Source organism: Ambystoma mexicanum, chromosome 8 (assembly GCF_040938575.1).
Source record: "Ambystoma mexicanum isolate Mex_15411 chromosome 8, UKY_AmexF1_1, whole genome shotgun sequence".
Taxonomy (NCBI): domain Eukaryota; kingdom Metazoa; phylum Chordata; class Amphibia; order Caudata; family Ambystomatidae; genus Ambystoma; species Ambystoma mexicanum.
The window spans coordinates 1,439,164,269-1,439,187,031 of NC_090929.1; the positions used below are offsets into that span (position 1 = coordinate 1,439,164,269).

Sequence of the window (22,763 nt, forward strand, 5' to 3'; positions counted from 1 at the left end):
CACATTGCAAGTTGTAGGTTGCCTTGCGAGCCTCCTGAGGATTTCTGTGTACAGAAAAATGCTTCAAGATGGAGGCTCTATAGGTGGACCATCTAGAATGATTTTGGTCCTCCAGCCCCGCAAAGAGGCTGGAGTATTCTGGTGAGAAGGTCCATTTCACATACTGAATACAGCTCTGGCTGTCCTTCAAGTGGAAAGTTTCCATCATCTGCTCAAAGAGCTCTAAGTGCTCCCAAACAGAATATTTAGCGTTCTGTTGATAAGGCTTGATGACGCTCATTATCGCTTTGATCTGTTTTAAGGGGTCCTTAAGCAAGGCCCTTTTTGCTTTATTGGCCTTCTTGGTTCGGGTAACCCTGGTCCACTCCTCCTCTGACTCAGAGGCATTGCTCCCAGAGGTGCCCGTCTGGTCTTCTACGCTCTCCTGGATTTTGCAAGCCTGGGAATGGCTGGCAGAATGTGGGGACCTAGTCTCCTGTTTCCTGGAGTGCTCAGAGGTGTCTTCTGAGTCCTCCTTGCTCCCAGAATTTGATGGGTACCCCCCCCCCCCACTGTCCTAGCTGGGCAGAGGTTTTCAGGATGCCCTTAGTGGGCCTACTCTCATGGAGTTCCCCACTAAATTTCACAGTACTTGGGTACCCATACCCAGATGCCCGCCCATACATTCCTGGGAGGTGCTGGTCTATGGGCCCCAAATTTCTCATTGGATTGAAATCTGCCATCCCCGTGGCCCTTGGCTCATGTGCGCCAGTGGACATGGGGGTAGCAGAGTCCAGGAATTGGAAGAGGTGAAGGCCTCTGGTACTAGGGTGCTGAGGTTATGCTCAGGTGTTTCCCTTTCCCAGCAAACCTCATCTCTATCAGCCCCTGCTCGCTGTTGCCATGCAAGAACCTGAGCTTTCTGTTCCTCAATCAAGACCTTACTAGTCTCTATCAATCTCTCTTGCATCGCTACCTGTCTGTGAAGCCTGTCATTTTTCTCACAGAGAGCCTCATTTTCTCTCTGTGCTTCCTGGGTTGTTTTTGAGTACTGGGCCAGTCTTTGCTGCAGGAAGGTTACCTCCTGAGTCCTGTCCATACTGGCCTGGTCCTTCCTTGCTAGAGCCTCTTCCACCCTCCTGGTGTGCTCTAACAATTTTTTATGCTCATTTTGGAGGTCACCCAGTCCCTGAAGGGCCAGGTGATTTTCTTCTGCTTTCTCTTTTAAATGACAGACTTCCTGGCCTAAGGTGTCCCTTTCCTCAGCAAGAGCATGCCTCTGTGCCGCCAGGTCATCCCTCTGTCTTTGAAGCGCACCAGCTTTCCGGCGCTCTTCATCAAATTCTGCCTGGGTATCCAGGTCTTTCAGGATTCATTTATTACTCTCCTCTTTCTCTCTGTCTAGTTGGCTTTGCAGGGTGGCTACCTGCTCTGTGCATGCCCTGTTGAAATGTATCTGTTGCTCCAACTTTTTCTGGCTCTTTAGTAGGGAGTCCAAACTTTCTTTGTACTCCTTCTGTAAGGCCAGAATTCTGGTATCCTGGTCTGCCTTTTCCTGCTGCAGTATACCCACATCCTCTTTTATTTTGATTATATACTGCCTACTTTCATTTTCGGACTCCTGGCTCCTCTGTAGTCTCTGCTCAGCAGAGTCCAGATTAGTTTGGGCCTTTCCTAATGCCGTCAGTTGCTTACTTGCCAGATCTTGGCCTTCAGCATATTTATCCTATATGGCTCCAATATATAGGGATAGATATGCCGCCATTTTGGCAATCTTGTTTTGCTCCTCCTTTGCCTTAGGGGCCATATATAGTTCACTCAGGGCCATATGTAATGGACCCTGATCTTGCAATGTATCTAATCTTGTTGCAGTGATCTGTTCTGTGATTGCCTGCAACCACACATTCCGATCCTGCTCTGTCCATTCACCCCTTACAAATAGTTTATGCAATAGGTGTTCCCTAGCCATATTGATCTGTACCAATTTCGCCATTCTGGAAATATTGATTTCCTTCCTGATTTACAGAAGTTTTCTTTTATTTTTGCAAAACAGACCGATTCCTTAGAGCGTTCCCTTTTGAAGGGTGCTTTTCACAGTGTAACACAGCGTGGTAGCCTAACAGGATTTATACACCCTGTCAGTTAGCACACTGTATTAAGCTGTCACAAGTGGTATATCTAATTCAGAAATCCCACGCACAAGCCCCCAATCTGTAAGTGGTTTCAACCCAGCACTGCACCTAAGTCAATGCCTAGTGTGTGATGCCCAGCTGGAAACCTTAATTATATATTTCTATGTCTAAAGTTCTTTTATTTCTGAATGATGTACCCTTATATCACGCCCCTCTCTTTGAATCCCCCCGGTCTCACTGAACCAAGAAGTAGGTTGTTTTGCAAAGTTAAATGATTTATTTTATAGATTTGAACAAGATACATATCACACTTTTATGAATTTGAACAATATCTAGATATCACACTGTTAATATGTATACAATGATCAGCATTGGATAATATTACAATCAACAATCTCTTTAATCAGTAGGAGTATGGATGAGAAGAATAATGTCGCATAGAATAAAAGTTTGTGTGGGTTCAATGAAATGCAATGATAGGAAATTAATGCAGCACAGAAATAACACTTGATATGAATTCAATCAAATGCAATGTAATCACTGTTTCCCCCTGAGACTACTCACTCCCCCCTAATATGCAATATAGAGATGGAATTAGAGAAAACAGGTTTCAGGAATAAACACTCTACAAATGCAGTGTCAATCCCAATTCCCCCAGCAAGCTTAGAGTGAAACAGGAATGATTTCAAAACAGGTCAATTGCTTTTGAATGTGATTTTAAATGAAGGGGAAAAATGCTAAAAATTGATTTTTTTTCTTTAAATGGGATTCACAACTAGTGGGAGCCGCTTTGGATAGTTCCAGGTAAACACTAGCAATGAGGATTGAATGACTGGCAGGTAGCAAAGTGAATTCAGAGGTTGACTGCAAGAAATAGCTATTTACATGTGATGAAATTGAGCCAAAAGCAGGATCGTGGCAAATTTTTCAGCATGCGAGAAACGCGATTACAGAACAACTACAAGGAGAGGGAATGCAATGTTAGGTTCATGTGAAAGCTGAGGATGTTAGCTTCGATTTGTCACTTAAATTACGTTTCTAGCATGCACGGTTCAGAAGTTATGACGGAGAGAAAACAGGGGAAATATGCTAAAAATTGATTTATTTCTTTAAATGGGATTCACAACTAGTGGGAGCCGCTTTGGATCGTTCCAGGTAAACACTAGCAATGAGGATTGAATGACTGGCAGATAGGAAAGTGAATTCAGAGGTTGAGTGCAAGAAATAGCTATTTTACATGTGATGAAATTGAGCCAAATGCAGATTCACGGCAAACCTTTCAGCGTGCGAGAAACGTGATTAGAGAACAACTACAAGGAGTTGGAATTCGATTTCCTTGAAAGCTGAGGATGTTAGCTTCAATTCGACACTTAAATTACGTTTCTAGCATGTACGGTTCAGAAGTTATGAAGGTTTTAGTAGAGGTCGATTTTTTTAGAACGTGTAAAGGTTTTCAATGAAAGATGCTCTTTTGAATATTACAAACAATTATTTTCTTGGCACTAAGGAGGCTATGAAGATGCAAGATACCCAATGGTACAGCCACCAGAACAGGGCGCCTCCACTCTGACTTTTGCCCGCCGAGACACTTGTCTTTCTTCAGCAAATATATTAGCGCAAAGATAATATTATCACTACAATTAACAAAGGACTAAATGGATGAGGGAAAGATTCAGAACAGACAAAAAGATTTTCTACAATACAGTCTGGATATGTTGGAATGGGTTGGATAGGATTACTTAAGGATAAGAGAGTGGCTATGGAAAATTCTATGCTAGATACTCACATCTATGGTTTTGGAATAGGCCCGCCAGGATCTGGTCAAAGGTTTTTGACTGGAATTCTGCTAGCCCACCAGGCAGGATTCAGGCACCCAGTTCTGCACTCAGCACGACACTCTGGTCTCTGCACAGCACTCTGGACTGGATCTAACGGGTTGGTTCTGGAATTTACAGCTATCTGGTTTCTGCTCTGCTCTACTGGTTTGGATCTTTGGGTTCTGGCAAGAGTTCTTGGCAAGAAGCAGAAAACAGCACAGCCAGGCTGTTCAATTTTTGATGTGCCCCTTGGAAGTCTGGGGTTAAAATCAGGTTGCAAGATTTTAAAGGCCAGCTGAGAAGGGTTCAGCTTTGGAATGGGCCTTCTGCTTTCAGAGTTCTGGAGTCTTGGATCTGGGTTTTCCTGCAGAGCGCTTCACCAGTAAATCAGTTGATGGGTGAATGTCTGTGTGTCCTAGGTCCTAAAACAGTCCCTATTTATGTATTTCCCAAAGAGGTGGATAGGCTGATTATACTAAGCCCACCCTCTAGGAATCCGATTGGTCAGAGTATTCCCCGTCTCCTGATTTGAGAAGGAAACCTAGTGTCATGGTGATGCTGCAATTTACAATCCAGGGAAAAACCTCCCCTTTGTTCCTACACAGAAAATCTATTTTTCATAGAAAGCATATCTACAATATCACCAACTTGCTAATAATACATAACACATCACATATTTAATAAAGCACGTATCTGTTCAAGTCCCATCTTCTTGAGAGTTTTGGTTCCAAACTGACCGTTTTTCACGCTTTTGGTTGGTTACCCAGTGTCAGATCTGTACACATTTTTCCACATACATGCGCATGACATCTGGGCATAATCCTGTGAACTTTCATATTCCTAGCATGATCACAATTGCTACAATATCAACATTTTAGTAGTCCGGTCTATGAATATCGCACAGTGTTCAGAGTAGTTTCCAATTGTGAGCAGCATTTTTATATTAACAACCTATAAAACACAGATTTTTCCAAATTGTTCACAGTTTTCTATGAGTCTTTTTCCAAAAAGATATTTCCCTGGAGTTCCAGATACACATATCAGTCTAGCTCCGCCTCCAAGGTTTGGCTCGGCCAGAGCAACCTGAGCCTCTCTTCCTTGGGCAGTTGGTTTCTGTTGACGCCCAAATTTGCATTTCCTTTCAGTCAAGGGAGCCTTTTGTCCCTACTCAGAGGAACAGGCCAAAACCTCTCCCACTTCCCTTAACAACTCCATGCCAGTTCCTGAGCAGAGAGCAGGAGGAAGATTCCTTTGTTTGGGAGCAGCTGTGGAATGTCTTTGAAGTCCAATGTAGCTGACATTAGTCCACTTTTAAAACACAGTTTCAAATGGTCCTTTCTAAAATACAATTTATATTTTCCACAAATATACACATAAATCTCTTCATTCCAGTATTTTTAAAACATAGAAATTGAATTGTAGCAACCCATATTGCTATTGATGGCAAGTCTCTTATTTTCTACAATTTGGTTTTAAGACACGAGTTTTAAACTGTCAACATAAGTAATGACAGCTAGGACGCAGGCGAGCGGCAGTACTGCGCCTCTATCTGACATATTTTTCCAAGGCAAGCTCCTTTTGAATGTGGATTTTTTATGATGAAAGGTGTTTCTCCTGACATTGTGCTTATAGGGATTCCTTAAATAAGGTGATGGTGAACACCCCACAAGGATGTTGGATCTTCTCTGCTGATTGGGAGCCATGATTTTGCACTTTCAACAGCCAGGGAAAAACGGATTTTAAAACACTTCTGGATTTTCCTGGCAATGCAGCACTGCCTTTTCAAGCAGTTTTATTTTACTCTGTGGGCAGTCCAATGATAGGTTTTGGCAGTGTGGTCTCCTGTTTTACCACTGACATAGGCAAAAATAGATTTGGTAGCCTATTTTTCAGGTTTCCCTGCTCACTTCTCAGAGTTGTTTAGCGTACATAAAGCTTTCCGGCGGCCATTCTGTTGTTTTTGTTGAAAGCAGCACACAGTGAGGTTTCAGGCCACAGCCAGTGGGTCAGAACATCCCACAAAATTTTCATATTGACACACAGATAAAGGGTACTTCCGACCTGCGCCCATCAGCACTACAGGTTTTCCACATCAGCCTCTCCCACTATCCAACTAACACCCCCTACCCACATTCCTTACAGATCCATGCACAGTGAAGCCAACAATCTTGATAGAAGGGAGCTATATAAGGCCAATTGCCCTACCTTACATTTACCTGCACTGCAAAGACTGCAACCTATTGAAGCAAAGGGGAAGCAGTCCACCTGGGTCACTTCCTGTTTGCAAAGACTTCCCATCTGTTCAGGGGAGTCCGTACCTATTAATTGTGAATCACTGTTGCCTTGATTTGTGCGTAGCGAGGAAATGGGGCATCCCTATTTCCAGGCCTCGGCTTCCTGCGGTGAGTGGACATTGCCTCTCACAGTAACGTTTGTGAATGGTGATGCAACTGTTGTACTTGTTCAAGTGGAAATTGATTGCACAGTGCTGCAACTTATTAACCCTGCTAGCTTTGCAAAGACAAATCCAGTTCATACATCGGGCCACCTGTATTTAGTTGGTGGTCCTGTACTCTTTTCCTGTAGTGCTGTGCTCTCATTTTTTTGTATACTATGTTTAGACGATGGACTGCTCTAGAATGTATTTAATTGTATTCATGATAATGTATGTTAAGGTAAAGTGGTCCTGAAAGCACCTTTCTGCCAACAATGTTGGCCTTGCTTCACATAATGTTTTAATACAATACTAACAAAAATACCTGTTCTCTGAATGGGTTCTGTAAACAGACATGATAACACTCTCATTAATTGTTGAAAACGAATGATACTTTAGGTTGCTGTTCACCTTGCCCTGGCGTGGTGCAGTTCATTGCGATGCATTTCAGAGCAGATATCTTGGAAATAGTCCATCCTAGGGCCTTGAAACGAGGGACCTTGAGTGTTGTTCCTCATGTTGGGACCGGTTGAGAAACAACAATTGTTGTTTCCCTTCCCATTGAACAAGGTTTACGGCTTCGTCGGCAGGCAGCATTTTACAAATATTCTCTGGAAAAATAATTCACCTGATGCAGCAACAATTTGTGTTTTTGCCTTCCTGGTGAACATGGTTTACGGCATTGTAAGGCTTGTTTAGAAACATTTTTTGTTTACCCTCCCAGTAAACATGGTTTACGGCTCCGTCGGCACGCACCATCTCACAAAACTTCCCTGGAGAAAAGTAATTTCACCAGATGCAGCAAACATTTTGAAACTTCTGGAATGCTACCTGCCTTCACCTTCGCCTCTCAGGTCCATTCGCCTCTCCTCCATTTTTTGTTTCCCCTCCCAGTGAGCATGGTTTACAGCTTTGTCTCAGGCCACAAAGCCACAAACATATTTTGACTTTATTTGAAATCCGGGGATAGGGATGGGGTGTCCAAATGTTATGTAGCCAGTAATCTCTGGAGGGTCCTAACAGGTAAATATGCAGAATTTGGTGGGGATTGGTGAAACAGTGTGCAATTGTATAAGGAACAACGCTTCACCAAGTCACAAACCCACAAACACATTTTGACTTTCGCTGCAATCCGGGGAAAGGGTTGGGGTGTCCAAATGTCATGTATCCAGTAATGTACGGAATGTCCTAACAGGTAAGTATGCAACATTTGGTGCAGATTGGTGAAACAGTGTGGAAATGTATGAGGAACAACGCTTCGCTAAACCACAAAGCCACACATTTCTTTTTACTTTTGATGAAATCTGTGGAAAGAGGTGGAGTGTCCAAATTTCATGAATCCAGTAATGTCCGGACCTATGCAAAATTTTGTGCAGAGTGGTGAAACGGTGTGGAATTGTATAGGGAACAACGCTGCGCACCACAAACCCACAAACACACACACAACATTAGACTTTTATATATATAGAGAGATAGATAGATGTATAAAATATAAGTTCCAAACAAATAATGAATTACCAGTTTGTTTTCTTTTATCTTTGCCTGGATGTAAGTGAAGAAACCTCCCTCTGCTGCTGTCCACTGATTGGCTCTTTTATATGAAACTGTCTTGATACATTAGACCAGAGTGTGATATTTGATGATGGCTTTCACATGGGATCACAGAAGCCGAATACAAGGTCCACAGTTTTATTTGCATTCTACTCCCACATCTTCTGCACACGTGTCCCCCCTAAGCATAGAATGCACTGGATAATCACATATCGAATGGCCACCAGCACCGATGTGGGTGGAAGGAAGGTGTCTATTTTACACGCTTGCAGGTGTGCATGCTCATTCTTGGTGACGGGCCTGAAAGAACCGGTATCTGTCAACTTCTTTTGTGTATTTCCACTGCTGGTGGAAACGTAAGCCACTGTAGAAGAGTTAATGTGTTGCAGGGGCATTCCAGTTAAGGGCAGAGCCTTTCACCTATACATGGATCCTCTACCGAATCTATGCCGTACTTGGAAAACAGGTGGACTAGCTCAATCATGCTGCCAGTCTTGCTAAAGCCTTTTGCGGTATGTTTTATTAAAACATGCCTTGACTATAGGTAACGGATCAAACTATAGAAAGAAAAAAGAAAGAATGCTCGAAAAGTCTCATGAAATATTTAAACCAAAGACACTCGAATTTCAAAATTCAAAATTAAGAAAGATTTCGAATTTTGAAATAAGCACCAAGAGGGTGTAGAGTGGTGAGTCAGCCAGGAACAGTATTTTGGTCACGGGTAGATCAGAGTAAGGGGAGTATAGCGGGTGTCCCCCCTTTTTCAGTTGCATTGTAAAAGTTCAGAAAGGGTAGGATTAAGCTTGGTACGGTTAATTCGAGCATTCAATTTTACATTTGGATGTTGTGATACTTAAAATGTGCTAAAGAACAATGCCATCACTTGAGATTACACCAGTATTTATTATTTTTTCTCTGAAGACTTTCTAACAACAACTAAAAGTCTAGCTTGCTTTGCATACATGGCAAAGATCTACTGGACTACTTTGAGCAATCGCTGCCAAAGTTCTCTGGCGGGGCCGGAGGAATATAGATGGCATTTTAGAGTAAGGCACTTTGGGAATGGGTGAAGGACCTGGCAGAGCTGTAGGCCAGACTGCCCAGTGCACCCGACATCCTCTGACGTGCTCCGGCGTGTCTTGGGTACGTAGAACTTGCTCTGGTCACCAATGGGGGCATTACCCGATTTCAGGATACATCCCCAGTGAACTTATTGACTGAGCGCTGTGTGCTTGCTTGAGCCCATTACATGAGAACAAGTATGCCCACCCCCGCAAGCGAACACTGAAGGTTCTGCCTAGGCCAGCTCCATACCGGGCATCCTTAGCTCAGCCGTGCATCTCAGATAAGTGATGGCGAGGCCTGCAATGCATCCTGTACTAGAAATGCAGACAGACATGTTTGAGGTAATTATAGACTGATGTGTACAGCTCCGCGCCTGTGCAGAGCAGGGACGTCATTTCACCAAAACGCCAGGGGTAGCGGAAGTGACATCACAGTGCCACGCCCATAAGAGTGACATCACAGGAAGTGATGTCATTTGACCACACCCCACTCGACATCACAGGAAGTGATGTCATTTGACCACGCCCTCCACATGACATCACAGGAAGTGGCCTCATAAAGCATTATCCCCTCAGTACACTAAGAAATATATGGTTACGATATCAGTGTTTTGTGACATTTCATACAAGAATGGATCATCATATGTAGCAGTGTCAAGGTCCATGTTGCCACGCGAAGTGTATGAACCCAAATCCCCTCTTAATCTGGATCTGCCCTGTTAGTTCAACAGGACTACAGAGCGAAATCACATTCTGGGGGGACAGGGACGGATAGGCGGGTATGGGGATAGGGGAAAGCCAGGATAAAAGGCGAGAGGGAGAATATTTCACCAGAAAACATGTATGGCATCCACAGTTTTTAATAATTCTTCTTCTTGTGTTATTTTGGCTGCCAAAAGATTAGTTCAAAATGTGTTCAAGGTGTACAGTGCATTACTGAGCGATGCCACCTTCAGTACCAAAAGCCTCATAAGTCATGTCCCCATATTTTACGGGGAAAAAATCCTGGCTGCATTTTGCATTACTCCCACACTCACCAACACTCTTTATATGCCTAGGTTTCTGTTCCTACATGTTCATTGTCCTCCACACCCCTCACCTCTCCATAATGGTACACATTCCAACAATTAGTACTATTGTATAGATTTTGGGATAATGCCCAACCCTTCACTCTGATCATAAGACTTAAAATGTAGTTTCTTACCAGATTGAGCAGAACAGTGGCTTGACAGATGTGTCCGAGGCTGCTGTTTCAGTGGCATGTAAGGTGAAGATTCTGACACAGAAAGGAAGGAACTCCACATGAAGATGCAGGTCTGAAAATAAAAAACAAATTATCAGAATGGAAGAATCATTTGTACAACAGCACACCAGAATATCATTTGTCATAGAGACAAGATACTGACTGAACGCACTGAGGGGTGTGCTTTCCAGACTACCATTAACTGCAGTGCCCTGCTTCTGACCTTGCAATCCGGCCACCCAGCAGCCTATTCCACCCTCCGTTTCCCGGCATCCCTGGAGCCTGTGGTACCTCTCATCCCGGCACATCTAGCCTCCCCTCACTCACATGAGCACTTGGGGTGACGTGATATTATCGAATTATACTCCTGAAACTGAATACCCTACACCCAGTGACCCTAATGTGGCTGGGAAGAGGTGGATGGTGACGTCCCATCACCATGTGAGGTCATACACTGGGAAACTGGGGCGTGCAGCGTAACCCCTCACTATTTACCCAGAGGCAGAACTGATTATTGTGGCAGATATTCATTGGCCCATTATTTTTATGATGATGATATTTTGAATGCACAGAGCTGGATTCCAGCGAGCACTGAGCAACTCAATATGATCTCTGCTGCATAGGAGGCATTTCAATGAAGATGCAGGAAGGACAGTTGTCTCAGGTAAGGAGCGATTGTGCTGCGAAGTGACTCTGTTGAAAAGTCTACATGTCCCCTTTGTGTGAGGGACCGGCAGGGTTCCACGACTCCCACCACACTTGCCCAGTCAAGGAGGCGTGAGAGAAGGGAGGCCACAGAGAGACAGTACACCCTGCACTCCAGACACACCTCCACAGCACGGACCCAGGGGCCAGAGAAGCACCCCAGGCACAGGGGTCCCTTCCAGATACCAGGGAGCGCACAGACCACACAGCTAGGGGGCCGAGAGCGTAGCCCGCAACACTCCAGATAAAGCCCCCTGATTTGGGCCAACCAAGCCCTGCAGCACTCCAGATACAGGCCCCCCACATCCCACAAACGCACACACAGACTAGAGCAAGCAGACATTTGCATGCATGCACACCCCCACCCCGAAAGCAGAGCTCCCTGCCCTTGGCCACAGGCACCCTGCCAGTGGAGTGTGTTGGGACCCTGATTACATTCTGCTTGAGGAATCAGATTTTAGGCTTTTAGCTCCAATTGTGTGTAAGTATTTGAGGTATTACAGATGTGTGCAGCGCACTTAGTTGCTGTATTGAATCCATGCTCCTTCGCCAATGAGGTAAATTCACAAAACCCCCAATTCTATGGAAAGAGGCAGAGAGAAGCTTCATCATTCTCCAATGGTACTGTGTTTTACTTTGTGTATAGGCGCGTTATAAATGCCATAATATATCATATGTTGACATTCCTTGCCAATGACATTTTAGAATATTGCAAGGCCGGGACACACATGATACTTTATAAATCGGGGCCACTGTCTATATTCTAGGGACTCTAAGGGGGAGAAACTGGGGTGGCTAAACCTTAGCAACTCGACAGTCCGTGGGGCAGATTCCTAGCTCAGGGGCAACTGGAAGCAAGACGACGTGGGAGCAAAACAGGTTCGATCCCCAGGTCCATGCTTAGAAACCTCTGGGTATTAAGCAACACGTGTAGCTGTTGTCGCCTGAGGTGCCAAGCTATCCGCCTGCGGCCGCAGGCGGGTAGTGGGCTAGCACAGCACACACGCAACCTAGGCTCCACCTGGTCCTGGCGGCCGCAGGGGAATGCCACAAGAGCACACATCTGACCTCAGCCTGGGGCAGGGCTTTAAGTGGGCCGGGGCCTGCCGGGGCTGGGCCCCGGCAGGTTCCGAAATTTCGTTTTGAGGCGGGGCCCTGCCGGGGCCCACTAATCTCCCCGGGCAGCCCCGGCCACTACACGAAAAGGCATTTTTTTCTACAGCCTGAAACTCTCGCTCGTGTGCGAGAGCTTCAGGCTTCAGAAAAAAATGCCTTTCAGCTATAATGGTGGCGCCGCACCTGCGAGGCATCCCTTTAATCAAGGGATGCACGTGGGCCGGCGCCACCATTATGGAGAAACGTGAGGCCGCTGGAAGCAGAGGCCTTGCTTCCTAAATACTGAAGCTCCCGCGGATTCGCGGGAGTTTCAGTCTTTAGGAAAAAGGCCTCTGCTTCCAGTGGCCTCACCCTTTCAGCCTTAATGGTGACGCTGCCCCTCCCCAGCTGGCGAGGGGCAGCACCACCATTAAGGCTGAATAGGCGAGGCGCTGTCCCCTGCCAGGCAAGCCTATACAAAATAAATGCAGAGATCAGCACCCTCTCCCCCATAGGGGAGAGGGTGCTAATCTCTACAAAAGGCTGCCTGGCAGGGGTGCCAGTAGCCCATTGAGCCGGGGCTCGTCAAGGGGGCGTGGCCTAACGGCCCATCAAGACCACGTTGTTGGGCCACGCTCCCTCGATGGGCCCCGGCTCGATTTGTAGTGCCACTTAAGGCACTGGCCTGGGGCCTACGGCGGCACACGCCAGCAACATTAATCCACCCAGCAGCTCACACACACCCGCTCGCCCCCGACCTCAGTCACACACACAACACAGACTGACTCACCGCTGTGTGTTAGCTTGGAAGAAGTTAGTTGGCCTGGACTTTCTGGCACCAAGAGAAACCACGAAGCTGCTGCTGCACGCTGGCTTCGCTGCAGTGCTCACAAAATGGAGGACCACCAGCACGCTGCACCGCTTGAGTGGTGGCCACGCCCCCTCCTCCTCTGATTGGAGGAAATGCCAGAGGTCGCAAGAGAGTGACAGAGGTCGCTGGCCAATCGGCAGCGGTCGCTCTTGCGACCTCTGGCGACCCCCAAATGACGTCCCTGGTGCAGAGGACATGTATCTCAGTTCTTGAACTCAGCCCGGAAACTCAACTCAAACATTGCCCTGCTCCCATCCCTAAGGGTTACGGATTTGGGTTGTTTGCCCACAATGGAAATGACTGTGGCCGAAAAGACCGTAGCTAACGACTGTTACAGTCAAACAACACAAAGAAAATGCCTCCCCAAACATACTCCACAAACACCCCCCCTTACTTACCTTTTGCTTTTGGTGGCTTACCTCGTTGTGTGCCGCCAACTCCCTGCAACACCGGTTTCCTTCACTTACGTGCTTGGGAACTGGCGCCACAGGGTCCTTTCCTTTTTTTCTTTCCCTTTATTCCCCTATGTGGGGGACACCACGCAACCCCCAATCCGAAAATGCCGAGCATGGGGAACGGGGGACACACCCGCAACCCCTGTTCCTCATGCTCAGTATTTTTCGACCGTATCCATTCGTACGAATGGCACAGGCCTTTTTCGGTCTTTTGTACCATTCGTACAAATGGAGACGTTCTTTTTGGATGTTTCCAAAGGATATATGTGTTTTTCCATCACAGGGCTGGCTTTCTGTGTGTTTTAGGAGTATTGCATCCCTAGTAATTGAATTATGTCCCCAAGGGGGGACTATAGGTGACATTGTGAGAACATATGTGCGCCTGTAGTATGATGGATATGTTTGCGGTGTCGCAGAGGGGGGCATAATCTTGTTATGGTCTTCTCTCCTGCAGGGCCGAGATTGCGAAACCCCGCTCAACGCATGTTCCAGTAACCCATGTGAGAATGCCGGGACATGCCAGTCCAAGGAAGGCGGGGACGAAGGCGGTTTCACGTGAGTACACATCATTGCATTGCTATGTCCTTGCTTCCGCAGCCTGTTTGTCTCAATTCCCTGCACATGTACTCAGTATTCGTGTACAATGCTGACTCCAATCGCTGCATATTCAGAATCTTCACGCCCAGAGGTACCATACCAAAGACACTCAACTCATGAACACAATCAATATCCTTGAAGAGGGTACATTATTCTATGTAATACCAGCATTCTAATGGCCATTTATTTAGTTAGTTAGTTAGTTAGTTAGTTAGTTAGTTAGTTAGTCATTTGTATAGCGCTCCAAACCCGAAGGCATCTAGGTGCTTTTCTTGACAGGCAACAAGCAGAGCGAGTTGCAAAGGTAGTTGCATGACTGTTCTGGTTGCAGTGTGGTTACATTCTCACCTTGAATCAACCAATGGGTCCTTAAAGCCAATAAAAGGGTGCAGTGTGTGGGGGGCTGTCTTTTCTTTTTGCAACAGGGACTTTCTGGAAATAATGTGCACCTGTGCTTTTCCACAAAGTGGTAGTGGCAGCAACTTGTGGTGGGACATGGGGAATGTTGTGGTATGCCTCCATTTCCAGAAAAATCAAGAACAGGAGGGGTCTGCTGCTTCCAGATCAATGGGGCTTTCCTCCCTGCGCTTCTATATAAGGATGCATTCATTTCTTTGCAGTGCTTTACTTTTTTGTTTGAGGGGTTGGTCACGGAGAACCCCCAAATCTGTTACGGGGTGTCCAAGTGGTTCATTCCAAGCCTTCATCTGTGCTGGCAATTACATTTTTGTGAATCTCTGTTTGAGTAGAGCCATGCCCTATTGAGGACTGCGGTGGTCAGAACAGTGCATTCTCGGCCCACTAGCACTAGAGTAGAATTAATTATAAAGGGGGTCAGTACGAGGGGTGGTAGACATTTTTGCAGAAATGCCAGTGGCAGAAAACCTATGGCGTTATTCCACAAATACCACCTTTGCCAGTAGCATTTCGGCAAGTCCACCCTGCTTAGAACTAACCACTTGTGGAAGTGGCATGTGTGGAATACCCCCAGCGGTATTCCAGAAATACCACATTTGCCAGTGGTAAACTCGTCATTTTTGTGTAATTCGTTTTTTGCATGTCCATTTCCACCTTCTATGTGACAATGAATGTGGATAATATACAGCAGCGGATGTACCACTACTGTACTTTTTTAATGCAGAAAAGGGAGAATGCTGACCCTATTTTGCATTACAGAAGTCAAAGCAAAAAAAGGCCAGCAAAATACTGCCCGATGTAACTATGCCTTCAAGACCTACATTTTGTGGACAAATACCTGCAGATTTGCCATTTCCTCCTGACACCTATTGATCGCCTGCAATTTTCCCTTACACTTTGCAAAGCCATGTGCATGACATCTATTTATGTTTTTGTGAACAACTGAAAAATGTATTAACATCATGCATAGCTAAAAACTACATGTCTGAATCGAACAATGACTTAAGGCAGGGGACTTTATCACTTTATGTTATGGAATATGAGGGTTACTGCATTTTTAAGTTAATCGATGTCGGGTATAAGATGCCCAGCCAGTTCCTCTCTCTATCACATTGCATTCTGGTACTTGTAGTGGTGCTTTGATAGTGGGAAAATAAAACTGCAAGAATACATTATGATAAATGGCCAAATGTCTGCAACCTGCGGATGATCTCAGACCTGACAGGAGACAGCCTGAGATACATGTTCCTGCAGATCTCTGAAATGTGACTGCTAATGAGTATCTTTGCCCGTGGGGCAATCCTTAGTGGCACTTTCTTCAAATGCTTGGGAAAAGACAGCTCGGATATCGGGCATGATGTTTTCTGTTCACGATGAAACGAGACTATGGGGAAAAATCAAGTGGAAGACTGCAGCTGAGACGTAGAATGCAACAGAGACCACGTCTGGGGCCACCTTTCATTGGATGCATACAGTGAGGGAATATGGTGCAAGCGAAAGACAACTGGGCAAACGTGAGAGGAGGTGTGACCTAAATAATGGGCATGGACTGAATTGTCTCCAAAACAGGTGACTTTTGTATCCTTTATTGTGCCATACTGGGGCTCGGGGGTTGTTGAACCCGAGCCCTGCTACTGACAACTCAGTTTGTGCTCAATTTCTTTTGGTCATTAAATATACTGTTTGACACGCCTTTATGTGTATAGGGGTAGTCCAGCCCAGACGGCTTGGTCACATCCCTTCTTCACGTGACCACCAACATCCCCAAACATGTTTCAGCCAGGGACATCATTTCAGCAAAATGCCTGGAGTAGCGGAAATGTGACATCATACGACCCTTGCCCTCTGATGACATCACAGGAAGTGATGTCATTTGACCCCACGCTGAAGTGATATCACGGGAAGCGATGGAACACAACCTTTCACCCCTTGCAAAACAGGAAGTGGTATCCCATAGCATTGTTTCTAAGTACAGTATGAAAAATGTGGGTATGATATCACTATAATGTGATATACATTGCATCCAAGAACGGATCGCCATATGTATCGTTAAAATCAGTGTGCATAGGCCGATATTACCAAATTACTATGAATGCAAACAGACGTCCATGGCCAAATGATAATGATGTTTTATTATATACAGACCTTCCAGGATTTTGCGGCATGAAATGGCAAATTTTGCGGCATGAAATGGCACAAACCTTTATTTATTGCAGCATTTTTATGGGACATTTTGTATTAACTGGAGGGTGTAAGATTGCCACATTGCAGGAAATAGGCAGAGTGCAAGGCTACAAGAGAGCCAGGGTATACATTATTATGTATCTTTTGTATTAATTTAATAGGAAGAGTCCCAGATGTCTCTGGCTTGGCAGAACAGTGTTTGATTTGGCTACATTTCTGGTTTAATGTTCATGCCTATTTAATAGTATTTCAAAAAAGGTAGCAGGCGCTCCTCTCCAGAAAGAACATGGCATGATAACCTGTTCTGAGATGAGAGTTTGCAGCACATGCTTTTTGCTCACTGTACCTTTCACAGATGGGAAATGTCCATTTGCATATCAGTCTTTGTCACGCCCACATGGGCAGTCCAGCACCGAAACGCTATGGCAATTCCTCTCTGAACAAGAGTACCAAAAGTAACCCCATACACGTGTTATCATGCCATTTTCTTTCTGGAGAGGAGCGCCTGCTACCTTCTTTGAACTATTTAATAATATTAACTAAATTGATCATTATCAATTGTAATGCTGAAAATATTCCCCTTCTATGTTCTCCAATCCCCCAAACACCCACACACCTCTCTCACCAACACACATCTCACCAACTCTCCATCACAACTTACATTCCTTAACCTCTCACTCTGTCATACAAATACTCACGTGCTATGTCACACTGTCAAGTCACAATTTGCACTGCCCAGCCCCTGCCACACTCCAAATCATACTCCCAACTCACACCTTACACTCTACAATTCCTCCCGCAATATACAGTCTTTCATTCTTTTGTGCTGCTTCTGCATCTTGCATCCTTTCGCCCATTCTATCACACTCTTCCCTCATCCTTTTTCTCAATCTGCAGCTCACTGCCTCTTTCTGGCCAACCGCTTCCTCTCTGCTTTCTGGCTCACTGACCACACGCTCCCTCTACTTTCTGTACCTCTGCTCGCTCTCAGATTTCTGGCCCACCACATCACTGCTTCCTCTGCTCTCTTGTGCAGCGCTTCCTCCTCTGACCCACTGCTCTCCCTTTGCTTTCTTGCTTATCACTTCACATCTCACCCATCACTCTCCCTCTTTTAGTGTAACCATTTTTTTTTTTTTTTAATGTAGATTTTGACCCAGTTCCTCAAATAATGGGGATTTTCAAAAAAGAACGGAGGATATCCTATTTTTAGACAACCCATTTTTGGAAAAGAGCAGGTCACCTTATTCTCAAAGGTGACCGGCACATTTCCACAGGCTTGAGCTGTAGCGCAAATTGTGTGCTGGCCAGCTGCCTTGAATGGTGTTCTGGGTTGTTTGACCGAAGTGTAATTATTTGCGGCAGAATTGACCATAGTCAATTTGGCGGCAAATTGATTTGCACTTCAGCCAAACAACCCAAAATGTACCTTTCACCACCACCCCACCCCACCCCCCTACTTAACTGCTTGGTTGCTGCCACTTCCCCTGCAACCCTGTGGTGCCATATCCGTCCCTCTAATGCGGGTCGGATCTGACTCCGCAGGGTCCCTTTTTCGTTATTTTCTTTTTTTTTGTCCCCGGCTCCAATTTTGAGGAAAAAGGGAAAAACACTTCTGCAACCACCCTAGACCAAAAATACTGAACATGGGGAGCGGGTGACACCCACGGTATTTATAAAAACTGATTGAATAGTACTGGACGAAATAGGTCAAATTGTAACATTCAATAGATTTTTGTCATCAAAATGGGCAGTACTTTGAAAAGAATCGCTCTCCCGACAGTGTTCTGCAAGCTCCTAGCGCCTTTCACAGGGACCGGCCCTCCAGGTGCCTGCCGCTGTAAAATGCGACCCAAAAAATGCATTTTTATCCTGTTTGAGGAACAGAAATTCAAGCGGCACAGCAGCGGTTCATACCTTAAAAGAAATGCATGACAGGGTCAGGAAAGACCCTGTCATGCAGTGGCAGCCCCATATCCCGTGCGCATAGGGTTGCCTACAATTTCTGCACATTTAAAAGTGCATCTTGCTTGGAAATGAGGGATGCGCTTTTAAATTGACCGAAACGCCACTTTTTTTGAGCACGGAGGTGAAAAAGGCCATCTGAATGGGCACGCATATAAAATGTGCCCATTCATGTGTCCCTTGTGGATTGGGCTGCACTTTTTTGGTGCGCAAGTGATGAGATTTGAGTTGAGAACCTGTCACCCTGAGTATTGTTTTTTTTTAAAACAGTAATTTTTGCAGATTACTTAAAAAAAAAATGTAAACATTTTTTTTTTAAAGATGCAGTTTTTGCACAAAACGGCCGTTTTTGCAGCATTTTGCGCAAAACGGCTGTTTTTGCGGCATTTTGCGGGATCGCTAAATCGCTATAAACTGGAGGGTCTGTATATAGCACATACGCTTAAGCGCTTTTTATAGAATACATACAATATCACCCAACCTGTGTTGGTACTCATTTATCGACTTCAGAAGGATGAAAGTATGAGTTGAGGTATTTAAGAACAGACTACATCAGTGACTCACCCCCTGAAGTGTGCCTGAAATAAACCTTTAATGAGTCTAGCAATTATTGTATAGAATTCCAGAAAGACAAATTATTTGGTATTGCTGTTCTGTCTTATTTAGGGTCACTGCTGAAAGTGTTAGACTTGTGGAACCCATGTTCCTTTTTTTTTGTTTTTTTTTCATAAGAGGCCTGAACAAGAAAGCCAGCCACTCCAGAAGCAAAGAGCCACATGGTGCTGGCTACATCACAGGAGCTTGCATTTTTTTTAAAAAACGGGGGGTGTGGGAGGTTTCATTTTTTTGTAGGGGTAGCAAGGGAGACCACAGAGGTAGCAAGGGAGACCGCTGATGACCCCTAAGTGACGTCCATGGTTTCAGCCTTGTTGGACCTCATCAGTGAGCAGTAGCTTGGGTCTCTAGGCTCACAAGGCACGGGACCCACGTCTCGGCATACCCATCCCACTCGGGGTGGCAAAGCAAAACAAAACAAAAGAGGTGATGGCTATAAGGTTTTGAATTAATCTTAACCTCTGGCATTGTTCTGGGCAACCCTCCACGCCTGCCAAGCCACTACAAAAGGGGTAAAGACCTGCTTGACACATAGGGCCTGATGTACTAATGCGTTTTTCTATGAAACAATCCCATTGCAAAACGCTTTGTATATCAGGCCCATAGTCTTTTGAATTAAATAAACAAACTCCAGTTCCTACGGAATAGCACAGTGCAATGTGACACTGGCTAAGCACTGACAGTGCGCGGGTTCCAATCCCCTGCAGAGAACAGGAAAAAAGTGGTTGTCGGGGGTTATGGGAGTAGTATGAGCCCCGGTAGAGCTCTGGCTTGATTGAGGTTTTGGAAGACAGCCGGGGTTCAGCCCTGGCTAGCTCCAGCCCACTTAAAGCCCTGAGCAACTCTGCAACTCTATGGGGTATTGCAGGGAGAAGACATTGCAGAGGCAAGGGCAGAACTATGGTGGTGTGAGAATAAATAGAGCCGAGAGGGACAGGGAGATGGTAGGAGAAATCTGACTGCATTAGAGAGACTACAGGTGAAGACTGCAGATGATAAAAGTGAATTGGACATTGAGATTGCAGGGGAAATAGAGAGTGTAGAGTAAACTGAGTGAGTATTGCAGGGAGATGAGTTTATTAAATAAAATACAGGCGGATTGCAGGAGAGAAAATGCTTGAGATTATACTGGTCTATCTTGGCGATCATCTGCATTCTTGTGCATAGGGGCACTGCGCCATCTCCTTGGTTCCGGATGCAAGTAGGATTGAAAGTAATGCCAGAAACCAAGATAGGGGCACTTTATAAAACATGAAGACCAAGATGGCTATCACTTTAGACTGAGAAGTCCACCAAAGGGCTCAGCCGTCTCCAAATATATTCGCTTCTTGTCTTTAAGTCTTCACTGAGCATTATAAAGAGATGTCCTTCAAGAAAATATACTGGCATCATTTTTGTGCTAGTGTTATATGTTTATTCCACCCTCTGCACAACTCCTTTTCTGCCCCATCCTTTTCAGTGCAGATACCTCCGATGGGTCAATTTCTGAATGTGAAGGGAAATTGATAGTGGCGTTGGCATACCCATTCTTGTCTGACTGCTAACTGGTATGAATGCACACTCATACAATGCTCCTGCTTTCCTTAGCAGGCTTGGCCAGACTGTAGGCCTGCCGTGTTGGCCCAGGTGAACCATTTTGAAAACTTAGTGCTTTGTACTGTTGTCAGTTTATACCAGTGGTATTTAAACTTTTTAATGCTGAGCCCCGCCTTGAGTAAAAATGTTATTGCTGAGCACCCCAGAGTAAAGACTATTGTTGCTGTCCCCCACATATACCATATCGGCTATTTTATTAATTAAAAGTAGTCACTGCAACCCCTTTTGGGCATCCTTCAGGTCACCAAATGAGGGCCAGAACAAAAGGCTTAAAGGACCACTGGTTTAGACTGATGCGACTAGTTCAGGTTGATGTATAAGAGCACATTTTTCTAAAATGTTCCCCAAAATGTCTCCAAATGTCATAAAATACAATTTACAAATGTGGGACCCCAGTAGTGTCCATGCCCCAGGCCGATAAAGCCCAACGCTGTTGCTGAACAAATAGATAATTAGATGTTGTGAGATTGGGAGGAGGGTCTGTCATCCTCATGAATGCACTGTGGGGGCCTGCATCCTGATCGCATGCTCCCAGCAGCATGTGGGTATAGATGCTGAGGCTGCCAACAAGACCCCACGGGGAGTGTGGGCCCATTCCATCATGCCAGGGCCGAGTGCACCTGCCCACCTTGCTCGTCAAGCATGGACGTAATTTAGGGGTCGCCAGGGGTTGCAAATGTTTTAACCTATTTTAAATTGAGACTTATGGGCTGTGGCCAGCAGCATGTGGCTCTTTGTTTCTGGAGTGACTGGTTTTCTGATAGCTATAGCCGGTAAGATAGCTCAGTGGGTTGAGCACTGGCTGCAGCAATGTGTGTGTGATCTGCAGGTTTTGGTTCCACTCCCAGCAAGGTCAACTCAGCCTTTCATCCAGCTGAGGTTGATAAATGAGTACCAACACAGGTTGGGTAATGTTGTATGTATATTTGTTCTATGTGAAGCGCTTAAGCGTAAGTGCTATATAATAACACATCATTATCATTTGGCCTTGGACGTCTGCTTGCATTCACATTGATTTGGTAATATGGGTCTATACACACTGATATTAACAATACATATGGTGATCCATTCTTGTAGGAAATGTATATCACTTTACAGTGATATCGTCACCATATTTTTCATACTATACTTAGAAACAATGCTATGTGATGCCACATCCTGTTTTGTCGAGGGGCGAAAGGTCGTGTTTCATCGCTTCCCTTGATGTCACTTTGGGGTGGGGTCAAATGGCATCACTTCTAAAGGCACTTTACATGGGACTTGTAGTTATGAATTTGCCATTATAAGTAAGGGCCTACAAGTCCCAGCATACATGTATGATAAGCCTCAATTGATATTTAACTCCAGCTTGAGCGCCCAGAGGCCTTCAGGTGTGTTGGTGCATTATAAGAAACAAAGTTAAGTAAACTCTGTAATCTTGTACATGTACACAAGTATACAATTACACAGGGCTACAAACGAACACTGTCTACCAATTCCAACTTGAAGATGTTCATTTCCCAACCAAGAAATGTCTAGGGCTCCTGCATTTTTCGGGAATGCTTAATGCAATCAAGTTGGGAAGGCAACATGTTTATGTAGAACTTTATGCGCAGTGGACAACAGGAAGTACTATTCACATAGTTGCAAACATTACCCATTCCAATCTCTAGGTGCTTATCCAGTCCTGATTTTTTCTTTGCATTCTGGGACTTGTAGTTCCACTTTTCCCATTATAAAACTCGGAAAATGTCCCAGAATGCAAAGAAAAAAACAGGACTGCATAAGCACCTGCAGATTGGAATGGGTCATGTTGGCAACTATGTGAACTGAACAATGAGGAGCAGGCACCTGTGAAATCAGCATGCAGCCACGAATGATATGATATGATATGATATGATAAGGCATTTGTAACGCGCCTATACACAAGTGTTTCAAGGCGCGACGAGGCAGGGGGGGGAACAAGGGGAGACAGACAACGATCTTACTAGGCCAGGTGTCATTCAGATCGCGCAAGAATCCCAATCCATCGCAGTTTTACAGTGTGCAAAAGCCCCAAAGCCC

General features: G+C 45.2%; 1 protein-coding gene across 1 annotated transcript in view; it reads left to right on the forward strand.

Annotated features, from left to right (window-relative positions):
- SLIT1 (slit guidance ligand 1) overlaps window positions 1-22,763 on the forward strand; it is a 1,063,959-nt gene that overhangs the window by 946,211 nt on the left and 94,985 nt on the right. The window contains exon 29 of the mRNA XM_069611588.1: window positions 13,801-13,901. Coding sequence (XP_069467689.1) covers window positions 13,801-13,901 — 101 coding nt within the window. The remainder of the gene's footprint in view (window positions 1-13,800; window positions 13,902-22,763) is intronic.